Raw genomic sequence first — 14,709 nt, 5'->3', positions numbered from 1 at the left:
GAGGCTTGCTCAATAAATTGTTTACTTAGGAGATAGCATTCCACTTATTTATCCTTCAATTTTTAATCATCTTCACATTCATTCATTCTTCAATACTGGCAACCTTTTGGGAAACACTAACACACTAGAGATTCTTGGATACTTTTAACACCATGAAATTGTAAGGCTAAACTTTCTGTTAGTACAGCTTGTGGTCACAGAACTGTTAGAACATAAAAAAATAAAAGCATTTATAAGTTCCTAAAAAACACATCTGACATGATACTCATTTTGAAAATCATTTAATATTCATTATTTATAATGTTTTTTAATAAAGAAACAAAAGATAGTCATCCAAATGTTAGTATAAGTTAAGATGAAGTTTTTCTTTTTCATTTATTATTTAAAATCAACTTTTCTAAAGGCAAGATAACACATCTGATATAGATTTAAGCAAAAAAGGTATCATTAAACAAAAAGTTATTCAAGTAAAAAATCCAAGCTGGCCACAACAAACACAAATAATATTTGAACATCACACATACTAAAAGATGAATGATTTTTTTTAACAGCAATGGACAATGTACAAAGTTATAAGCACATGACAAAAACTGTACAAAATGGCTACCAACCAATATAAAGCCTGATAAGGATTGTGCACTTAGAACTGTGTTGGTCATCAATATTTTGAAATAGAAAAGTAATACTGCAAATAAATAATAATAATAACTACAAAACATCATAATGTTCATGCGTAATACGTTAATCATGTTATAACCACACATAGATTCATATTAATCAGTCCCGTTAACTGGATTTAAGAGCCAGAAAAAAACTTTTGTGGCAGTGGGTTCTGCTGGCTAGCTGCTTTCCTACTATTTAGTAGATCAAAATTGGGGATTGTTATAATCTAGTCCTAGCTCGTGTGCACAAGGCCCTGTTAAGGTTAAAAATTCCAGTTCTATTTCTGATCATAAGGTCCTGTTAAGATTAAAAATTCCAGTTCTATTTCTGATCATAAGGTCCTGTTAAGATTAAAAATTCCAGTTCTATTTCTGATTAAAAATTCCAGTTCTATTTCTGATCATAAGGTCCTGTTAGGGTTAAAAATTCCACATCTGTTTCTGATAATAATGGTGAGTGAAGTAATAAGTCAAACACGCCAGTTTAATAACATGAAAGTGAGGAGTGTATTCATTGAGACATCACATCTCCAATCTTGAGCCCATCAATTATTAGCCCACCAGTCTAAACATTAGGCCATATTGAGCCTTTTATAATCAGATTTGTTACTGCCTTCAGGCAGAGGCAAGAAACGAGACATAATTTTTCAAAATACTTTTATCTGCCAAAAACCCCATTTCACCAAAAAATATTTTCCATATGTTTCCAGAATGCTTAAATGAATTTGAAAAATAATTTCACAGTTTTTCTTAAAACTTCTAGTATAAAGTTGGCAATCAAGAGATATAACATTGTACTTAAAACTACAAATGCCCAACATCAATACCATAAATGACTTTTGGGCATATTGTTAACAGTGTAACTTGCTGCAAGATATTTTTCAATGACTTTGCACAGTTTTTTCAATAATCTATACTAATAAAACAGCATGTGTGTTAGTCAGTCAGCGCCATAGCTCCAAAAGGAAAGAATCTATAGACCTGAAACTTTGCATACATACTAAAGGAATTCTGAGGGTGTGCACCTGAGTATTATTTTTTCTTGAAAAAATTTTGGCCAATAATTTTGCCCTATAGGCCTTAAGCCATAATAATGACTTTTATTTAAAAGCATTTAAAAAAAATTGAAGTAGATACAAGTGATGATAAAACTTTCTTGAAATCATTTCTGAATGAGTAATACAACTGTGAGTTTTACCAGAAAGTGAGAAGAGAGGATACACCTACTCAGCAAGATTATCACGAAAGGTAAGCGATATTTTCCATCATGCTTAACTAGCCCTAATAAATGTTGTTTAAGAGTCATAACATAGGCAACTTGATATGCAGAATTATACATGGACTTTTATCTACACTAAAACATTTTTATCCACGTGCTTTCGGCCCTCTTTCCGGGACCTTCATCGGACAACAATGTACTGAGCGATAAAAATTCAATATAATAAACATAAGGAAAATACAATTATTTATGTTATTTAGAGAAAAAATAAAGGAATTTTTTATACTTCAAATAATACACATAGGTACTGTGTTTGTGTAAGTTTCTAAATATTATCTTTGATTTTAAATTACAAAGTAAGTTGAGTAGTTTGGTTAGCCGAGAGAGTGATTGATTATACCAATTAAATATAGGGCTGAACAAGAGTTTAGGTTTTCTGTACAACATTTTTTAAGAACCTATTGTTACAAAACTGTTATTGTTATACATTTTTTTAAAGGAAACCACACAGAAAGTGTTAGTAATTCATATTATTGTTTCCACCAATAATATAAAACAATAACAGTTTTGTAACAACAGGTTTTTTAAAAAAACATGCATAAAAAAGTGTTAGAATTTATATTATTGGCAGAAATGATTATATTTAAATATTTGTTCGTACTATTTTTATATTCATATAATGCTTGAAAACGGTATGTATTTCTTTTCAGTATTAGTACATTTATGCATTTGACATGTATTGTTACATGAAAAGTGAAATTTTGATCCTTCCTGTTTAAAAATAGCTAAACACGGCACTCTGTTCTTACAAAATTCTTATCTTGTGCTAGAATTGGCAAGCAATTTAACAGCTAGACATTTGAAATGACTATTTTTTAAATAATTTTTTCATAAAAAGTTTGAGAAGGTTTAAATGTATATATTTTTCTCCTTTCCCGGGATAAATGTCAGTTGATGAGCGAGTACTAAGGGCAGCACTAGATAATACCTGGCAGTATCGTTATCAAAATATGGTAGGGGTTAGAAAAACACTGGTTGAAGTATTATATTACTAGCCATCCTTACTCGGTGTTTTATGGGTATTACCTCTACATACTCACAATATTGATTTGTTTAATTCAACATGCTTGTATCATGCCAAGTTCTATTTATAATCTCAACAACTACAAAAGCTTTAATCATTACAGTTTAAGTAAAGAAATATGAATGCCATTTAAAGTGAACCTGAAGCAACTCTAGTTTAATATACATTTATTTTATTCATGTCACTAGATTTTTAAATGATTCCTATATAAGGCTATAATTTAAGTTTTCCAACCAGCCTCCAGACGTAATGACTACTGATGTGGTTTCAGCCTGCCTAACATAACATCAAGACTAAGCTATCAAAATATCATTGTTATATACAATTGACACTAAAACCATCTATGCTCTAACACTTTAAGTATATCTTAATAGTGCTTTGGAGTTTACCTCAGACATACTTGTATAAAGTAAATACATCATTTACTTGGCTGGCACGGTACAAACATATATAAGTTTACTAACATTTACTTATGGTCTAGTCCCCTTTGTACAGAGCTTTCTGATTGGTTTACGGCATATACTGTGCAACCTAAGCTAATGATACCTAGAAGACCAATGAATAGATGAAATGACCCAGGTAACAATACATTTTGTACAACGTATTGCACTACAGTTACATATATCACAGTATATCGTAATATATATCCTTTGGTAATATCCACAACTCATTATCAGCATACCTTTTCATTAGATAATTCAATCAGCTGCTTTTTAGCTTTGTCCACATCTTCTTTTGGACCTCTCAAGTTCACTTTATCACTTCCAGAGCCCTCTGGAGGAAATCGAATAGTAACTTTTCCACATTCGTCCATGATAGAGCGAATCAACTGTCCCTTGGCACCAATGATGGAGTTGTGGAACTTGGCTGGGATGATAATATCCACTTCAACGATATTGCCCTAAACAAAAAAGATCGGTGCAAATTGCAAACATGATAACAAAAACAAATCAGTTTAAACATTTCATCTTTTATCTCAAACTACTTAGGTAATGTTTTTATATTATATTTTTTGTACATTGAGCAATTTTTATTCTTTATGAAACACAAAGTTTTGAATACTTAAAAATAACTCAGAAATATAGAATATGCCGAGGTAAATACAGCAAATGAAACTTTTGGCTGGTTCTGGGTTTCAACCCATAAAGTCCAAAGGTTCAGAGACCACCTAAGACCCTAGAAGATGTGTGTGTGCTTGATGCTTGGCCATTTTGAGGCACATTATTTACTGCAAGAATGATCAGTAAATATTGGCCTTAATACACTTTAACTCAGATGCGAATGATCAAATTTACAATCCAGTTAACATAAAAGCTGGTCATTTCATGAAATATTAAGGCAATACTTCTACAGATCAGTTTCTACTAAGACAAATTACAGACAGGGCATTTACAAACTAAGTCTTTTAAAAGACAGATATGGAATATTATGTATATTCATGCATGAACCTCTGCCTATCACACTATACGTCTTTCTTCGATTCTAAAGCAAATTCATATATCGTAATTATTAAATAAAGGGTGGAGGTAGGAAGTCTTGTAGAAATAAAGGGTGATCTGTTCCTACTATGAGAATATTTTTGCCTTTTTGTATATCTCATGAAAATGGTGGAGGTTGGGAGTTTTACACTGTAGAAATTCAGGGTGGTTTATTTCTACTTTAGATTTGTATCTAAATATTAAGGATAACTGCCTTCCCACAACTGGCTACAGACAGCGAAAAGCAGTAGAAGTTGGGACATTGTGGGTTCAATCAATCAATTCCTAACCCTTAACTAATTTGCCTTAATTGTTGGCATCTGTATACTGTCTGATAGATGGAATATCCCTAATGCATTTGGGTGCTACGGCAACAGAATTATCCATTATGAGTTTTAATGATGACAACAAGGACCGATAATGGAAAAATTAATTTTAATTTCCGAGTATCTTTGTAATGTTTTTGATTTATATTAAATTCATCATTACTGTTTTATAGTGCTGATTAAAAAAATTGCCTAGTTACAATTAATATATCGGACAGCTTTAGAACTATTGATTTATGTATATTCTATACATGTCTAATGGACACATTTATAGCCAATTGAAGGAGCAGGTTCTCTTTCTCCTACAAAGCTTATTACAGTTGTTTCTTTTTTGACAAGCGTACTTGAACCCTAAGCAGCTAACAATTTTTTTTAACCTTGTCATAGCCTAGTTCAAAATCTAGGTAAATAACAGTAGTTTTAGGACATTCTATTCTAGTGACTGATATATTTTTTGTATTATAAAATGCATATTTGAAAGCTAAATTGATTCTTTTTTAGACACCCAAACACGATACTCAACAAGGGTTACCAAAAAATATTTACCCAAGTGAAAACAACAAACAAAAACTGATTTTGTATGTGTACTAAACATAGTTTTTTCATATATATATATATATATATATATTATTTATTGTTAACAGAAGCAACCAAGTTCTAAAAATTTCAAATTTACTCAGTTAGGTAACAAAACTTTAAATTTTAAATTTCATGACCTCAATCAACTGGTAGTGCAAGCTCACATGATTGTAGCTTGATTGCTTGTTTACCCTAAGATCCAAGGAAATAATATAAATGGGCTACCACTGATATATTACTTTTCACATACAGTAGGGACCAAATATACTGTAATAAACTATGAAATAAAAACAAAATAGATGTGAAAAGGTTAGAAGCTGAGACTGTTACAATAAATAACTGTAATGGTCTGTTACTTGTTTGTTTGTTTATTTTTTGAATTTCGCGCAAAGCTATACGAGGGCCATCTGCACTGGCTGTCCCTAATTTAGCAGTGTAAGACTAGAGGGAAGGCAGCTAGTCATCACCACCCACTGCCAACTCTTGGGCTACTCTTTTTACCAACGTATAGTAGGATTGACCGTCACATTATAATGCCCCCACGGCTGAAAGGGCGAGCATGTTTGGTGTGGTGGGGATTCAAATCCGCAACCAGCAGATTGCAGGTCGAGCGCCCTAACCACCTGGCCATGCCGGGCCTGGTCTGTTACAACTCGTTGTCATTTTATAATTAAAAAAAAATGGTATTCTTCATTTTATTTCATATTTTTGAAACTGTTTATTTCATTGTACTTTGATAATTTTACTATAGTTAGTGTTAAGGTTAAGTTTTACTTAAAAAACAAAATTATATTTATAATTTACAGACAACTCTTTAGTAAAAATACTTCATTAAACAATCTGATTTTTTGTGGACAAAATACATTAATGTATATTAACATCTTGCCAAATTTGATTAAGATACACTTGGTACATTCAGAGTTAATGTCATGTAGTTTCATGGTTACAGGATCGGTCAAACTGACTAGTCCATATAGAGATAGTTAATAATATATGTTAACTATGAATGTATAATTTAAGAAATCCATATTTTAATACAAAAACCAGATTCTTTGGATAACTACAAACATTTAATTAATTTGCTGAAGAGTTTAAGCCATCATGATGATGAAATTCCATAAATTTCTTTGTTTAAATATTCATGTCAAATTGTAGAAGAGCTATCTGCATCACTAATTTGGAATTTGGAGTATAGAGAATGTGGCTACTCAACAGCTTCTATTGCCGACTCTTCAACTTCTATAAGCAAGTAGTGATATTACCATCTCTCTCGTGTATCGATAGTGCCAAGTATGATTTTGCACCAACAGTATATGAACCACAAACACTCGTGTTCCCAATCTGTCGTGACGACCATTTGGCCAATATTCTTAAAGAAATATTAGTCTTTGGTCTCAACAGGCCATTTAATAAATTAAAAGAAAAATCTTTTAGTTACATAATCAGAGTGAAATATCATATAAACCTACTTTTGTTCTCTAACCCTTAAACTGTAGATGGCACTGTACAGACCACCTCTGGTATTGCGTTAATAAAAACAGCTCAAGAAATTCACTATATTTGAAATACACAGAGGTAATAACTAAGGAACCTTTTAAAATATATAATTTTTTTTTGTCAATATATGATCAAGGAATTTTACAACTTTACAATCTAGTGTTAACTACACAAGGATGCTCTACTGCAAATACAATACAGGAAAGAAACTCTATTTTCAAACAACAAATTACGATTTTATTAGTTTCAGTAGCTTGAAAACTGTAAAATAGAATATGTAGACAGATTATTTCAGTCCTTGACATCACCAGCTTCAAAGATTTACCATTTCCAACTATTTGTGCTAACAATAAGTGTAAAATGTGTGCAATATTTACAGATTTGTGGCTTTGTTTTATGTTCTAAGTTTAAGTTGTATGTGTACAATATGTGGGAAATTTAATGATTTCTACTATCTCAATAACATTTACAATGGAGACAAAAATCAAAAGTTAGGACAATAGTGTCCTTTTTTTGTATTATTTTATACAAAACAATAGTAAATAAAAAATCAAAAATTCAAAATCTCAACATTTCATCTATAATTTTAGTTTGGAGGTAATTTGAGGGAATAGATAAGATAACACAGAATTTTCAAAAACTTGATTTTGACATTTTGCATATAAAAATCTAAGATATTAAGTTAAAAAGGGTTAAATTGAACTATTAAAAGTTTAGAATGATAAATTTTTCATCTCGTATCCATTTCAAAGGTAATCAGTGCCAATTATCATTTATCAATTGGATCAGATGAATAATCAGAATTTCAGCCAATTAGCTGTGGATTAACTTGCACAGTTCTAGCACTTATTACTTAATCATAATGTTAAACAAGTTTCTTTATAGGCAGTCTAAATTCCAGTGCAAATCATCCCATAAAAATATAATACATTCATTCATTTTCCATTGTAAATAACAAATCAGCCTTAAAACAAAAGAATCTCAAAATCCCAACAGTTTGTTCTGAAGAGCAAAGATACCCTAAAATACCACCAGTTTGTTCTGAAGAGCAAAGATACCCTAAAATACCACCAGTTTGTTCTGAAGAGCAAAGATACCCTAAAATACCACCAGTTTGTTCTGAAGAGCAAAGATACCCTAAAATACCACCAGTTTGTTCTGAAGAGCAAAGATACCCTAAAATACCACCAGTTTGTTCTGAAGAGCAAAGATACCCTAAAATCTCACCAGTTCATTTTGAAGAGCAAGTATACGTTCTTTCGCAGCAAGAGCATTTTCCATTTTACCGGTGATAATAATAGTATCGGAGTCACTGTTCTCAGGTGGTAGTTCAATTTTAGTTTCCGTTTCTGTCTGAATCTAAAGAAAAAAAATATTACAAACAAAGACATATAAAATGCATTTCATAGATCATCTAAACTTCCCAAATATATAATAAACAAGTAAGGATTACTCAATTTCTGCATGATAAAAACTTTTCCTGCAGTGTCCATCTTATATAAAATATTATAGCTAAGACAAGATTTAAACGATCTGGATTTATCATTACATTTTAACATAAAAAAACACTATGTTCAGACAGTGTTATGTAAAGATGGAATCCATCTGGGTTACGGTAAAGGAAGTTTAAACAGTTTAACAACTATTTTTTCAAAGAACTATTAAACCTATGAAATGCACCACCATAACAAGTTAGTACAAAATAATACAGCATGACCACAACACAGAGCATATACTAAATTTAGATTGCAAAAAAAACAAATAAGTTTAACAAATAAAACCTGTTATTTACAAAAATCATAGTTTAAGAATGGAATATGAACATTTATTATCACAATACTTTGTTGTTCTTTCTTTACAATACCATTTGCAGTGCAGCTTAAACTATCCTGACAGGCTTCCCTGAAACATGAATTAATCTGAAGTTTAGTTTTTTTTTACAGCTGACACAATTGAGCTACTACAGAAGAAACTCGATTATGAGCTACTGCAGTAGAACCTCAATTAACGAGCACCTTGAAACAACTAGCACCAAGCCATTAAGGGCAGACCTTTTCAGTCTCTTTTGTTTTTCTCTACGGTTTGTAACCCAAATAACTTTTGCAACAATGGGCACTTCGATATTCCAGATTAATGGCAGTGTCTGTAGATTTGTTCTCTACACAGGCACTCAATAAAGTGGGCAGTGGGCAGGTTAAAATGCTTATTTCAGGATATTTTAAAGTATTATTTTAAAAGTTTTATTAAATAACTTCACTATTTATCATACCGCTTTAAGTACTCAAAATCTTTGTTTATCAAAAAATTGTTTATTTATTCTTCTAGGTTTTAATAAAAATAACTAAAATTTAAGCATATGTGAATAGAGAGTAGTTATTAGTTGATAAATAAGTTTGTTGTTCAATGGGAAATAGGATTTTACGACTACGTCCACAAATATCTTTGTACACCTGTATGGTATACTCGTATAAACATACCACTAAGTTCCAAACATCCCAGAAGGATGACCAATAGTCAAACATTTGTGATTTTTATTGGATTGGCTATGATTCATATACTGTAATAAATGTTTTCACAGATTCAAAGTGCCATCTTATTACTCTGGGGAATTCTCATTGTAAACACTGTAGGATACATAAGCTGATAAATTCCACACTGTGTTCTCGGAGTAGAGGTTGAATGAGCTTATTTCTATATGTAAACAGTGTTTTTTGTGTATACTGTAAAAACACTTAAGTAAATGGAACAAAGAAATCTATGTTTTTTAAATTTATTTCTATTTCATAGGTAAGCAAATATGTGTTAATTTAAAAAGTTACCATGCATTTGGGTCATTAGCAGTGGAAATCATTGCTTGTGTTATTAGACTGTTTACATGACACTGTAATACAATATTCTTGAGAGTAACAAAGCATGCTCATATGTAACAAAAATGGCTTTAAATGCACACACCAAACACAGTTGGGGGGGGGCTTAAAATTAAGAAATTCTGTACGGTCAATATGGAATCCAGTTTGAATGGAGAGGGCATTTGGACATGGTTGGAAGGGTGCTCTTAATATAATAGTTTTACTGTAATTACATTTTTTTAATGTGTGTTTACATAAAATGATGTGTACAACTTACTTTTCGAATACCGGTCCTTCCTTGGCTAATTATATACTTCAAAAACTGTCTGTACACTGAGAGCTCTATGCGGTGATTGTTTATAAGAAGGTCTCGTTTCAGCTGAGCAAGATATCGGTAACAGTTTTCCACATCTTCTTTAGGACCTCTAATAGTAACTTTGTCACTTTTAATCCCTTGCTCGGGGAAATTGACATTCACCTACAAAATTACAATCAATAGTATCAGCGACAAAACATATTTACTGAAAAATAACGTTTTATAATTACTTAGATGATCACACAAATGAAATTTGAAAATTTTTCAGATGAATAAAAACATTTTTAAAAATCACTTTGCACTCAGACTAGTAAATAAAACAACTCAATATATTCACACACACATATCTTTACTAAAAATACTTAATTTTGTGTACTAGTCATGTAATGTTTACTGAAAGTCTGCCAAATTTTGTGAAGATACACGTACTGTGTTAAAAGTTATGGTATGGAAATTGTAATGAGTACAGAATGGTTACAAACTTGGTCAACTGAACAAGCCTTGCGGAAAGATATAAGCTGATCATTATATGAACTTTATTATCCAATAAAAGCAAATACATCTGATATAGTTATACCAAAAGATGACAAAGAAAATGAGTTATAAAATCATATTGGAAAAATTAATGACCGTAAGTACAAAGAGGTGTATGTATAGGAATAAATTCTATAATAAATTTACATCTGTTTTGAAATTGAAAAAAATGCAGAAATATTTTCAAGCCAAATTATCATATTTAGGTGATATAGCTTAAGCAGTATTTGTCTTTTTAAAACGATATTTATGTTTATTACAAACCAAAATCATCTAACAAAACAGACTTAAAATAAGACCCAAACTCGAGCACTTTTGAATAGTTGACTATTATTCTTTGTTCTCCTGAAGAAGAATAGTCAACTATTCAAAAGCGCTCGAGTTTTGAATCTTATTCGAAGTCAATTACACTTTACGTGTGATCCTTTATGCTAACTCTTTTATCAAAAAAATCTAACAAAACAGCTCACTCTTTTAAGATACATAGCATTAAATGTCTTATATTCAAACCATCTCTTAAGTACACTGCTTAAGAAAGCAACTGAAATTATTTACTTTCTAACTGTCTCAAACATTAACAACAGTAAAATCAGGATGATATAGCATTATCACAAACAAGCCAACCTTAACACGTGATTATTAAATACTACAGTGCTTATTTCTATGTTCTGTGCATCAATTGCACAAATTTTTCTACAATCTAGTCATTTTATTATAAGACTAAAGAAAATATTCTATGTACTTTTAATATAATATTTACATTTTAACATTTGTGGCCTTTTATTTTCCAATTCCTATCAGTAATCCAGTACTCTGAGACAGAAAATTATTGGAGTTTGGTTGTTGAATTTCATGTAAAGGTACTCGAGGGCTAACTATGCAAGCCATCCCTAATTATGAAGTGATAGACCAGATGAAAGACAGCTAGTCAACACAACCAATCACCAACTCTTGTGGCGCTCTTTACCAATGAATTGTGGTATTTTCTATATTATAACACCCCCAGGGTAAGCATGTTAAGCAATAGGTTTCAATCACACAACCAAAATGTACAAATCAAGTGCCCTGACCACCAGGCCATGCCTCACCCAAAATTAGTTGGGAATATGCCCAAAAGGAAAAATGCATGTATAGTTGAGTGCATGTACATATTGCAGAAAGGCATTCTGGCAGATACCCTCGTAGTATAAAGATGAGAAGCCCAAAACATTACTCTGAAAAAAAAACTTTATTAATTTGTTTGGATATGTGTATTCATGAGAACAATGGTACGACAAGCTTCAGTATAGCACTGACTGGAAAAAATTGTAAAGTATATTCTGAACCTGTTTCTTTTAAACTATAGTTGAGTGAGCTTTATTACAACTGTTAAACAATTGAAAGAGAAACAAAAACAGACTCAAGATCAATTAAAGACTCTTCAAGACAAACTAATAAAACATACTGGTGCTACTACAGTTTACCTGGTTAAACCGGTCACGAATATCTTTGATGCTTTCTCCTTTAGTACCAATAATGTTGCCATGGAATCTCTGCTCGATTATTAACTCCTTAGTTGTTTCGTTTTCCTGGGGAACAAAGTGTAAAATACTGAGTTGTTCCAAATGTTGACATTGATGCTTTTTATTTATTAAAGTAGCATCATTAATACAACAATTACATGAAAAAGTACTGAAAAAAAAGGTGGGAAGAAAAAATACAGTTAAAACAAACATTTCCTTAAGTGGCATGCAATACTTCCATGTCTTCATCAACATTTATACTTCAGTAATTGCTAACATAAGCCTTTTTTATAAGATATATTCTAAACTCACAGCAGATAATACATTTTAACCAGCTACCTCATAAAGGCCTAACCATAGTGTAACACCCTCATTATAACGACAACAACAATCAAGAATTTGACAGATACAAAACAACAGTATTTACAAACCTAAACTTGGGGTAAATTAAACTTAACAGAGTTGAAAATAACTCGTTAAATAAAATATGAGGTGGAAATAAAAGCTAATATAAATGTTTATTAGGTGTTTTAAACTATTGAATTTTTTTTTTCTTAGTCAGCCTGTTTATTTTGTTTGATTTGGACAATTCAATTCTCTATTCAATCATATTTACAACTTCTAAATTCATTATTACGCTTTACAAGTTCTCCAGACGAATTGGCTGTTTTTATTGTTGAAACTTTTGTAAAAATTCATTCTCATTAAAGAAACCATAAAGAAAAAACAAGTTATTAAAGCAAACGTTTTAGCACATGTATACATTCTAACCCCCCAAACACACACACACACACCAAGAAGATAAATAAATGACAACAGAAAAAAGAAAAAAAAAAGGTCCTGAAATGAGCAGTTCTCACCATTTTGTGAACCATGTCTAGAAGCTCCTGCTTAGCTTGAGCAACACCTGCAGGATTTCCCTCAATCCTGATGATGTTGCTGTGTTCCGAGTCAGAGGGTATGTGAATGACGGCATTTGTTTCCTGCTTCAGTCGATTTACTACCAGAGAGATATCAATATGTAAAAGTAACTACTGACCAAACATAAAGTTTTATTAATAAAGGCTTAATTATCCTCCTGCTATCCTTAGCTTATACATTTAACATCACAACACAGTTGTGTGTACTGCATATAAAATAAGAAAAAAGTCAAATACAACTTTTGGTTGCCATAGGTTCAGTGCAACAGATGAATTCTGATACAAAACAAAAAAAAGACTTCTTGAGCAGTGGCTTATGGTAGACAAAAGATGGAGAAGAAAGTTTCTTTTAGGCCTCTAAATTTAAATCCATAACATAAGAAATTACTGGGGAATTTATAAAAAATAAAATAAAAATTTGTAATCAACTGTCATTATATCCTATTTGTTAGGCCTAATTATTTTTTACTACTATACCAAAGTTTTGTTAAAATTACCGAAAGTTGGTTACTTATGGATGGTTCACTGATCAAGGTTACATTCTTTGATTCCTACAGTTAGCACAAGGGTAGTTTATGTCTACTAGTTAATCATATAGAGAAAAACAGCGGTAATAATGAGAATGTGGGTAACCAGACTTTACTTTCACTGTTGTCCTCTTTGCATTAAATGTATCATACCAGTTTTTTTTTACAATAAAAGAATAGTATTATCAATCTAACTGTGCATAACCCTATTGGCACTATATTGATCATTTCTGCATTTACATTCATGAAATATTAATAACTTATAAATTGTAATATATCTTAACACAAACACTTCAGACATATAAAGCATAATGACCATTGAATATTTATAAAATAAAACTAAACTGATTTTTTTTTGTAAATAAACAATTTATAATTAAATAAAAATCATTCCATGACAAAGCTGTACTTTATTCCATTATGCAACATGTCCATAAGTCATTCATTTAAAAACTAAGTTTCACACACTTTTTATTAATTACACAATTGCAGGCCTAATAACATCATGCATCAGCCTACTTTGTTGAAATACAATTTCCAATATTTTTATGCATCAATAAAACCAATATCAATAGATAGTATTTACCTTACTAAATCTTCCTTATAAAAGTTACCACTGTGCTCCTTTTAAAAGTTATGTACAGTTGTTTCAAAAATCTTCTACAAACAGGACAAACTCTTTGTATATGTTCTTGGTCAATTTGATTGACCTTGTAGTCACCATATAACCATGAAACTATACATAACTCTGAATGTATTTGGTGTATCTTCACAAAATATGGCAAGCTTTTAGTGAACATCAGAAGTCTATCGTAAACAAAAAAATCAGATTTTTTAATAAAATATTTTTACTAAAGGCTTACAAAAAATGATTAGTCACACTCCGGGAAAAAAAATGATTTTAATTAAACCCAACGTTTTGGCTTAAGCCTTTCTCAAGGGTTACAGTGTAACATACAGACAAACTGATAATTGAAAAGAACACAAAACCTGATTATGCCGTAAAGTCTGCAAAGCATCTTTAGGCTATATCTTCATTTAATGATAAAAACCATAGTTTTTGGCTTTTCTTTGCATATAGACGCTTGATACATTAAGAATGACTGAAATAATAATTTGGGTAATAATTAATATGTATTTGTTACTTTATAGATTTAATAGATATTTGTTGTTACTTTATTAACATTTTTACGCTTATACTGTGAGGTAGAAATGG

General features: G+C 31.0%; 1 protein-coding gene across 1 annotated transcript in view; it reads right to left on the bottom strand.

The window, feature by feature from the left end:
* LOC106470076 (vigilin-like) overlaps positions 1-14,709 on the bottom strand; it is a 40,577-nt gene that overhangs the window by 19,955 nt on the left and 5,913 nt on the right. Inside the window, exons 5-9 of the mRNA XM_013930601.2 lie at positions 12,907-13,046; positions 12,008-12,112; positions 9,972-10,172; positions 8,073-8,204; positions 3,648-3,866 (exon numbers count right to left, since the gene is read on the bottom strand). Coding sequence (XP_013786055.2) covers positions 3,648-3,866; positions 8,073-8,204; positions 9,972-10,172; positions 12,008-12,112; positions 12,907-13,046 — 797 coding nt within the window. The remainder of the gene's footprint in view (positions 1-3,647; positions 3,867-8,072; positions 8,205-9,971; positions 10,173-12,007; positions 12,113-12,906; positions 13,047-14,709) is intronic.

This window comes from Limulus polyphemus, unplaced genomic scaffold, assembly GCF_000517525.1.
Source record: "Limulus polyphemus unplaced genomic scaffold, Limulus_polyphemus-2.1.2 Scaffold3807, whole genome shotgun sequence".
NCBI classification, from domain to species: Eukaryota; Metazoa; Arthropoda; class Merostomata; order Xiphosura; family Limulidae; genus Limulus; species Limulus polyphemus.
The sequence above is the reverse complement of the archived record's forward strand: the minus strand, read 5'-3'. Positions and strand labels throughout refer to the sequence as shown.